Here is a 10,097-nt window from a genome sequence, read left to right on the forward strand (position 1 = left end):
GGATGAGAGACGAAACGTTTCTACATTTTTTTGTTGATTTGCTTTGTTTTGTTTTTTTTGAATGTCCAGAGGACCAGATTTAACTTTTTTAGATTTTTCTACCTGGATTATTGAGCATGCATCAGGACGTCACAACATACATTTCACTTACTCTGTTGGCTGAGAAGATGGCTGAACAAATAGATGTACAGCACATGTCATGGTTTTAACTGATTAATAGTAAAAACAAGAATTAAAATGCTTATATAAAGATGAACATCTGAATTTTTTGTTTATCACATCATTTTACTTCACTATAAGAAGGAATTACTCTAAAAATGCAGAAGTATTGGTGATTTAGTACAGCAGTCATTTTTATCCAAAGAGGTTTCATTTTGTTTAATATTAGGACAATCAGTTTTAATACAAATATTGTGGATGTTGGTCTGTGTGAACCAATAAAAGACAAGGTAATAAAAGGTTATGAAATGGATTTGGTTGGGGAAAAAAAGAACTAATTTATCATTTAGCCTTTAATCCATATTCAACTGTATCCTAAACCTTATTTTATTTTAATTTGAAATCTAAAATCATTGTTACAATAAACCAAAGCTGCTTATCTTCTAAATCTACTTTTTTTGCACAAAATAGAAGCATGAGAACCCAAACGCCTCCTCCGTAGTGTGGCACAGATGTGCACTTCATTTAGGCCTCTATGGAAAACTGATCCTTGAAGTAAACAACCGGCCAACTTTCACTTCCCCCTGACAGCCGCTAACTTCTTACCATACATGTTTGTTCCTCTAAATTAAAAAAAGGTGTGAAGTAATAAAACTATATTTGTTTAAAGGTCCAGAAGAGAAAAAAATATATTTTTTAAACAATTTGTTGGTTTCATTTTTTGTTATGATTTTCATGGTAATTCAAGACATCAGTTTATATTTTCACCGTTAAAAGACCTAAAAACTGTTTACAATTAAATCAATCCTCAGAAGCCTTTAACTGAGTCATTATTCTGTCCATATTGATTAAATCAATATTTAAAATTTCCCTGGTGTATGATGAATATGTGCTCAACACCGACAGGAAACTTTCTCATGAAAGTCGAGCACATCTAAGATGTTTAAGCCTCTTTACAACGTTTTACCTGGAACTGACTGGCAGCCTCGAGCATCCTCTGAACATTCGAGTGTGTGAGCACGGCTCGGCTCGTGTACGTGTACTCCAGGAGAGACTGCATCGTGCCACTGTCCAAGCCTTTTATTTCCACGCGCTCCTCATAACTCTCCCTGAGACCGCTGCAGAACATGGCCCTGCACAAAAATACATCAAATCAATAAAAGAAGCAGCTTCGTCACACGCTGGGACACAACGTTGGGTCGTTTTTACCTGAAGTACTGACTGGCTGCAGCAAGTATGGCTCTGTGGCAGGGGAACTCTTGTCCCTGAACACACAGGGTCACGTCGGTCAGCTCTCTGTTGACCCTCAGGGTCTTCAGCCCTCTTTGCAGCTCCACTGGTAGACCTCCATCCTCCCAGTACAACTCGCTGGCAACTGCTGCGCTCCTCTTCTCCTCGTTCAGACTGGACTCCTCTCTAAGAGGCGACAAGGGACAGTCGGTGGTCCTCTCCAGTGAGTCGCTCATCTTTTCAAAGTTCCTCACAAGCTCGAGAGAAAAACAGGCCAAATGCTGTAGAAGCACCTGCCACCAGAGAAGAGACAAACAAAAAAAACAAACCCCTTTGTGGTTCACGCTCTCTGCAGCTCTGCAGCTTTGAAATGAGGATTTGTTTTTTTGTTGTTTTCCTCTTCAGACTTCCTACTCCTGTGCTGTGAGGAACGTGCAGAAGTGCCGCAACGCTTGTTCTTAACGCTTCCTCTTCTTGTGCTGACTGAATTTCCTCTAAATGATACACAATTTTCCTATTTCCTCTGGAAAAACGTGTGATTTGTTCTGCAGCTAAAACAGGTGGCCGCACATGAAACCTCTCAGCAGCGTAAGCTGGCTGGGATGGACGTGCTTTATCTCAGACTCTTGCAGCTTGTTGTTGGTGCTCGCGTCTCCTCCTGTTTAGATGTTTGTCATCGCTCCACCGTTGCTGAAACATGAGTGGGATACAACTGATATCTGTGAGAAACAGCCTCGTTTGCAGACTGTTTTTCGCCTCAAGAGGAACGTTGAATCTCGACAGAGGACGTGAAAGATGCAGAGCTCGTAGAGCGTTTGTCATGTTTCAGTAAAATTCTCCATTTTTAAGGCAGTCATGCTACTGTGACTTTGACAGGCTGTGACTCAGAGCAGGATGAGTCTGTGAGTCATGAAGGTGAATCCTTAAAGTCTATTTAGAATGGCTGCTCAGTCAAGTGGAAATGGTGACATATTCTATGTAACACTGCCTATTACATAATTTACTACAGTGCTGTTATATTAGCATAATTCACTATTTATTATGTTACTACTACTAAAGGGTATTGAGTAAGTTTCAATGTTTCTGTGTAAGTTTTAGTCGAAACTTTTCATTGATTCGTTAGTCTGTTCTACATGTGACACTGACATCTTGTATCGTCACTGTATTCTGCTCATCTTACAGGGACACACAATACATGTGCTGTTGGAACAATAAATAAGAGGAGAAAGCAGAAATACAAAGTTCTGATGCACAACAACAGTTTAGTTTCTGAACTTCTGCAACTGATTGGAAATGTGACATTCAATCATCACATACACAACACACGCACAAACATATATATATATATATATATATATATATATATATTTATATATATATTTATATATTTATATATATAGAGAGAGAGAGATGAAGCCAAGCCAGAACTATATATATAAATGGACAAATTGTGGGGTTTTTTTTTATGTTTTTCTGTGATCCTTACTTAGTCCATTTTTGCATTTTTAGCCTCCTGTGTTTATCTTTATTTTTTTCCTCAGTGTTTTCCTCTGATGTTCCTGCTCTGCCACTCTCACCTGATCCTGTCTCCCCAGGTGCTACTCAGTCTCTCATTAGTGTTCCTTTAAAATCTGTTATTCTGCTACTTCCCTGTCCTTACTTTACTTTTCCCAGACCAGTCATGTTTGCGACGTGTGCTCTCCTGAGAATTATTCTGTAAGTGTTTTTGGCTGCACGACATCTTGTTTATTTTTTAGTATTTATTAAGTTTTCATTGATCCTCTGAGCCTTTAAATCCGTCTGCATCGTGGGTTACAAAAAAAACCTCTACAAAACATGATAAAAATTGTTTGAGGGAAGACTTAATAAAAAAAAAACCTGATATAAATTTCCTTGTGAAAATCTTTACTGGTAAAATGAGGTGAGGTTAGAGTTACCACTTAACCTCATAGGCTTGTTTTGATCAGTGGGAGGAAATAGACTACTTGAGCAAATATGCCTTCTTTTATCAGACTTACTTTTATTTTATTTCATATCTAGTGGATTTTAAACTTTTTTTTTTTTTTTTGCTTCTGATCCCTAAAAAAGACAATGACAAAGCCTTGTGACCCCAAAGATCTTTTGAACTACATGAAGAAAATAAATAAGGACATAATTCTCCTTTTATTTGTGTAGCATTATGCATTATGGCTACTGAATTTATTTATTGGTAACAAATGCAGTAAAATAAAGTATGCTGGCAGATTTTTTTAGATTTTATTTTTGGATTAAAATTTGTTTGATTTCTGGAAAACATCTCAGGACCCCTAACTTGGTGTTTTGTGATCCACGGTGAGGTCCTGACCCAAGCTTTGAGAACCATTGTTCTAACTCATACGTTCATAACTACATGTACTATAAAGAAGTTTGCTGTGTGTTATTGCAAAAGCTGCACGTCCTTTCCCCTCTACAGGTCCTTCTCAAAAAATTAGCATATTGTGATAAAGGTCATTATTTTCCATAATGTAATGATAAAAATGAAACTTTCATATATTTCAGATTCATTGCACACCAAGTGAAATATTTCAGGTCTTTAATTGTTTTAATACTGATGATTATGGCATACAGCTCATGAAAACCCAAAATGCCTGTCTCAAAAAATTAGCATATCATGAAAAGGTTCTCTAAACAAGCTATTAACCTAACCATCTGAATCAACGACGTAACTCTAAACACCTGCAAAAGATTCCTGAGGCTTTTAAAAACTCCCAGCCTTGTTCATTACTCAAAACCGCAATCATGGGTAAGACTGCCGACCTGACTGCTGTCCAGAAGGCCATCATTGACACCCTCAAGCAAGAGGGTAAGACACAGAAAGAAATTGCTGAACGAATAGGCTGTTCCCAGAGTGCTGTATCAAGGCACCTCAGTGGGAAGTCTGTGGGAAGGGAAAAGTGTAGCAGAAAACGCTGCACAACGAGAAGAGGTGACCGGACCCTGAGGAGGATTGTGGAGAAGGGCCGATTCCAGACATTGGGGGACCTGCGGAAGCAGTGAACTGAGTCTGGAGTAGAAACATCCAGAGCCACCGTGCACAGGCGTGTGCAGGAAATGGGCTACAGGTGCCGCATTCCCCAGGTCAAGCCACTCTTGAACAAGAAACGGCGGCAGAATTGCCTGACCTGGGCTACAGAGAAGCAGCACTGGACGCCAGAGTCCGGAGGAAGACTGGGGAGAAGGAAATGCCAAAATGCCAGAAGTCCAGTGTGAAGCACTCACAGTCAGTGATGGTCTGGGGTGTCATGTCAGCTGCTGGTGTTGGTCCACTGTGTTTTATCAAGGGCAGGGTCAATGCAGCTAGCTATCAGGAGATTTTGGAGCACTTCATGCTTCCATCTGCTGAAAAGCTTCATGGAGATGAAGATTTCATTTTTCAGCACGACCTGGCACCTGCTCACAGTGCCAAAACCACTGGTAAATGGTTTACTGACCAAGGTATTACTGTGCTCAATTGGCCTGCCAACTCTCCTGACCTGAACCCCACAGAGAACCTGTGGGATATTGTGAAGAGAAAGTTGAGAGACGCAAGACCCAACACTCTGGATGAGCTTAAGGCCGCTATCGAAGCATCCTGTGCCTCCATAACACCTCAGCAGTGCCACAGGCTGATTGCCTCCATGCCACGCCGCATTGAAGCAGTCATTCATGCAAAAGGATTCCCGACCAAGTATTGAGTGCATAACTGAACATGATTATTTGAAGGTTGGCGTTTTTTGTATTAAAAACACTTGTCTTTCATTGGTGGGATGAAATATGCTAATTTTTTGGGACAGGCATTTTGGGTTTTCATGAGCTGTATGGCATAATCATCAGTATTAAAACAATTAAAGACCTGAAATATTTCAGTTGGTGTGCAATGAATCTGAAATATATGAAAGTTTCATTTTTATCATTATATTATGGAAAATAACGACCTTTATCACAATATGCTAATTTTTTGAGAAGGACCTGTATTTCAGTTTTATTGTTTTTTCCATCTCTGAAGCTGAACGTCCTCCAAACCTCCACTAGGTGGCAGCATGACCAAACATGACTGTTTAAACGCACAGTGAGCCAAAAACTTTCACGCTTTACCGACAAAGAAAAGGATCAAACAAGTCGTTTCCTATCGGCACACAAGGACGTCGCGCGCGCCCACGGTGTGTTTGAAATATGTTAAAATATTTTAAGTCATTTGAACCGTGAAAATGTATTAAAATAATATTAAAACAGACATGAAGGGGCGATGATCTAACCAGCCAGACACAAAGCACCTCCCTTTGTTTGAGCTGCTTGGTGTAAATACATAGAATTAAAATAAAATAAAATGTGGGGCTCTTGTGGTTTATAACTGTTTTCTTATTTATGTTTCTCTATCTCTTTACCAAATATAAACTTTATCAAATGTAGATCTTAAAACAAACCTGTTTTGTGAGTCACGCTCTATTTCCTCAACCTCATAACTTCAGTTGTTGCGCATGTACCTTTTTTTTTAAAAAAAAAAACGTAACACGGATATAAAGCAGGAAATATTACAGACTTCCTCTAACTCAGTCTGTATCTGTACAGGAAACATAAACCACTTGAATAAGTGTGAGCGCTCAAAGGCGCGCTGGTGCGAACACGGGGTTGCGCGTAAACCCGAGTCCACAATGAAGTGTCCCCTGAACTCATTATGGAGCCCCAGTTTACTCCTGTGGACTGGTTTACTTCTACGCTGTGGTAAGTAGGACAATGACTTATAATAATAATAATAATAATAAGCAAAAACAAGTTGAAGTGAGGATGTACTCAGGTGAGCCAGAAATTTGACGCTTTCTATCAATTTGAAATCTATTTTAATCATTTGTTAATCGCACAGTGACCTATTACTAATTAATTTTCTTCAATAGGCTCTCATTTAGTTAATAATGGTTTATTTAAGGCAGTAAAGCCTGTAAAGTTTTTTTTTTTTACAAATCTGCAGAAGTTGCAATTACAGCCCGCCGGGAGCAAAAACAAATTCCTGTAACTTTTTATATGAATGACAACAAATATGATTCAAGATTCATCTCTATTATGTCAACAATTTATTCACATCTGTACACAGATTAAATTAATCCATTTGGTTTGCTATATGCTTAATGACAGAAAATTACAACAACATATTTTATGTTCTTATTCTAAGAACAATAAAAGTAGTAAAATGTACACGCATACACTGTAAAGGGATCGAGCAGGAATGAAGTAATACTAGAAATAAAAGCATAAAGGAAAGCGACAAATGCAGTGGCAGCAGCCCAGCAGCGTTCACGAGGCTCAGCCTCTGGGAGGAAGTTGTTTTTCATGATTTTTAGCTTTTATGGAACTAAATGTTCATTTCTGTACCATAAACCATCTCCAAAGACGTTTCTGAGAATTTGGCAGTACATCCAACCGGCCCCACAACCACAGACCACGTGTAACCACACCAGCCCAGGATATCCACATCCAGCATCTTCACCTCCAACATCGTCTGAGACCAGCCACCATAACAGCTGCTGCAACCATTTTGACTGCACAGAGATGCTGTGATGAGAGCATGAGGCCCATTATTGTGCCATTCATCCACAACATCACCTCATGTTGCAGCAGGATAATGCACATGTCCATGTTGAAAGGATCTGTACACAATTCCTGGAAGCTGAACACATCCCAGTTCTTGCATGGCCAGCATACTCACCCAACATGTCACCCACTGAGCATGTTTGGGATGATCGGGATAGTCGTATGACAGCATGTTCCAGTTCCTGACAATACCCAGCAACTTCACACAGCCTCAAAGAGGAGTGGACCAACATTCCAGAGGTCACAATCATCAACCTGATCAACTCCATGTGAAGATATGTTGCACTGCGTGGGAGAAGTGGTCACACCAGATCCTGACTGGTTTTCTGATCCCTCCGATGCCTCAATACAGTAAAACTGCACATTTAAGAGTGGCCTTTAATTGTGGTCAGCCCTCAACCTGTTCAGTAATCATGCTGTCTATTCAGCATCTTGATATGCCACATCTGTGAGGTGGATGGATTATCTCAGCAAAGGAGAAGAGCTCACTAACAGAATTACACAGAACTGTGAATAATATTTGAGGGGAAAAGGCCTTTTGTGTTCATGGAAGAAGTCTGAGATCTTTGAGTTCAGCTCATGAACAATGGGAGCAAAAACAAAAGTGTTGTGTTTTGTTTATTTTATGTAAAAGACAAAAAATCATCTACAAAAAAAGAAACCGTCCAGAGGACCTGACTCTTTGTTGCATTTGTAAAACTGTTTTCCTGATTTCTGAATTCTTATTTTTCTGTCACTTTTGACATTTTGTTTTGTCTCAACACGTCTTTGTAAAGCACGTTGTGTTACACACTGCTGTATGAAGGGTGATTTTAAAAATAAAGTTCCATGTGATTTGATTTTAGTGCCGATTAGATCAGTGAGCTAACGGCTAGACAGCAAGGATAAGAGCAAAGTGGCCTGCTGCGATCTTAAAACAACTCCACGTGAACCTATTTTGTAAAAGTTTACACGGAGTCTATGGTTGTTTGCAAGTGTGAACAGCAGCAGCAGAAAGCTGTAGTCATTCTGCTGCAATCTGGGGCGCCTATATATACTGATTCGCTGTGCAATGACTCAAACATGTGAGCATCATGTAAATGAAACCGGGAGGCATACTGTACACACAGATGGAGGTACAGTAGTCCTTCGCTACTTCGTGGTTCAACTTTCGCGGACTCGCTCTTTCGCGGTTTTTCAAAGTAAGATTGGACATGACACACAACAGGCTGATTGATGGATGAGCCACACGATGGGCATAGAATTTTACAGTTTTTAAAATAAACATGACATGCTGTGCAGTGTTTCCACTACCATTATACAAGCGGGGCGCCTCGCCCTGTCAACGGAACCGAGCGCCCCGTCTACCGAACCCCCCCCCCCCCCCCCCCCCCAACCACCTGTCAGCACTGACGTAACGCTAAACTAGCGGCTCGCAGTGCAGGTGCATTGAGCCTCTTCCCTCATGCTGAATCGTCACGCTGAACCCCCGTCCCCACTCGAAAACTGTCGGTACAAACAGCGCACGACTCAGATGTGTCTCTGTCTCTCACCCACCACCCAATAAAAGCTGTCAGTACAGACAGTGCACAGCTGAGATGTGTCCGTCTCTCTCCTCTCACTCACCGCTGCTCTAAAAATGTAAAACTCGATATAAACAGCTCAGGATGTGTCTTTGTCCAACCCACCCCCCCCCCCCCCCCCCCCCCCAAAAATAAAAAAAACACTGACAAGATGAGTGCCCCGCCATGTCAATTTATCTAGGGGAAACAATGCTGTGCTCTCTTAGAGCATTTAGAGTTTAGGGTTAGGGTTATAAATACCTGTATATAAATACTAAAATAAACTACTACTTACTACTAATACTACTACTTGTGTACATAATTTTGTTCCATCTCATGTACCACATGAGATGGTAACGACAAAGTTTACTTGAACTTGGACTACTATATCCCTACTTCACAGTTTTTCACTTATAGTCCCCGCGATAAACGAGGGACTACTGTAATCACAAAATGAAAAACAGCCGCGCTTATTAGTTTTCAGCATGAGGTGGTAAAACAAAGCTAATTCAACTGACTTTGTCTGTGCTTCTGTCAGCAGAGGCCAAAGTGTACACTGAGATACAACCTGGACCTCTGTATCGTGTCGTGGGCTCTAAGTTCTCCATTTCCTGCAACACCAGTGGCTTCAGGGATGAAACGGATGAAAAGATTTTTGAATTCCGCGTGACAAAGCCTGCGCGCCCAAACTTTGAGATCAACATCATCAGTACCCATGATAAAGACTTCGGCTACGCCAGCCATCAAGGGCGCGTGTCGAGCAAGGACATTTCTCTTACGCATGTGAATCCTAACTCGGCCCTTTTTCAGATACAAAGGCTACTCAAAGACGACGAAGGAGAATACGACTGCAAAGTAGTAAATACAGAAAGTCTTTTTGATGGAACTTACAGCGCTAAGACAACTGTTAAAGGTAATCAATCATATTTTTTCTTGTAAGTTTCGACTGATCCTTGTTTCTCTTCACACACTTGAATGTTACAGAAAACTGTCAATATATGACTCTTTGTGTATTTGCGTTGCCATAGTGATTGACAACTCCCTAAGTGTTTCATCAAGTGGCGCCACCACCTCGCTGAGCTATAACGAAGGAGAAGCTCTCACTTTGACATGTCAAGCCTCCAGCAACACCATTCAGCACACCCATCTGTCTTTCGCCTGGTATCTCCGTAAAGATGGACAGACCGACGCTCAGCCCATCATTTCTCTGGACAGATATTTCACGCTGAGCCCAGGCCAGGGGTTTGAGCAGCGTTACAGGGAAGGAGCCATCCGCCTAGATAAACTAGGAGAGGCCACGTACAGGCTGAAGATGGCGCAGCTTGAGGTTTCGGATCAAGGCAAAATCTACTGCCAGGCTCAGGAGTGGATCCAGGATCCGGATCGTTCCTGGTACTTGATTGCTCAGAAAGATGCTGAGGAATTTACCCTGAGAGTCAAAACCACAGGTCGGAAATGTCTAACTTTGTCAAGTCTTGCTTTATAAAATGGAGTGTCTTGAAAAGAGTCGGCACTTCCTTCCTTCCTTCCTTCCTTCCTTCCTTCCTTCCTTCCTTCCTTCCT

At 41.0% G+C, this 10,097-nt stretch overlaps 2 protein-coding genes across 2 annotated transcripts in view; one reads left to right on the top strand and one right to left on the bottom strand.

Annotated features, from left to right (window-relative positions):
- The window catches only part of klhl6 (kelch-like family member 6), a 9,934-nt gene extending 8,309 nt beyond the window's left edge, over window positions 1-1,625 (bottom strand). Inside the window, exons 1-2 of the mRNA XM_037686487.1 lie at window positions 1,369-1,625; window positions 1,127-1,292 (exon numbers count right to left, since the gene is read on the bottom strand). Coding sequence (XP_037542415.1) covers window positions 1,127-1,292; window positions 1,369-1,625 — 423 coding nt within the window. The remainder of the gene's footprint in view (window positions 1-1,126; window positions 1,293-1,368) is intronic.
- Window positions 1,626-6,059: 4,434 nt separating this feature from the next.
- LOC119418876 (immunoglobulin superfamily member 3-like) overlaps window positions 6,060-10,097 on the top strand; it is a 13,130-nt gene continuing 9,092 nt past the window's right edge. The window contains exons 1-3 of the mRNA XM_037686169.1: window positions 6,060-6,129; window positions 9,076-9,447; window positions 9,563-9,982. Of these exons, the coding sequence (XP_037542097.1) occupies window positions 6,060-6,129; window positions 9,076-9,447; window positions 9,563-9,982 (862 nt within the window). The remainder of the gene's footprint in view (window positions 6,130-9,075; window positions 9,448-9,562; window positions 9,983-10,097) is intronic.

This window comes from Nematolebias whitei, chromosome 13, assembly GCF_014905685.2.
Source record: "Nematolebias whitei isolate Nwh7 chromosome 13, NemWhi1, whole genome shotgun sequence".
NCBI lineage: Eukaryota > Metazoa > Chordata > Actinopteri > Cyprinodontiformes > Rivulidae > Nematolebias > Nematolebias whitei.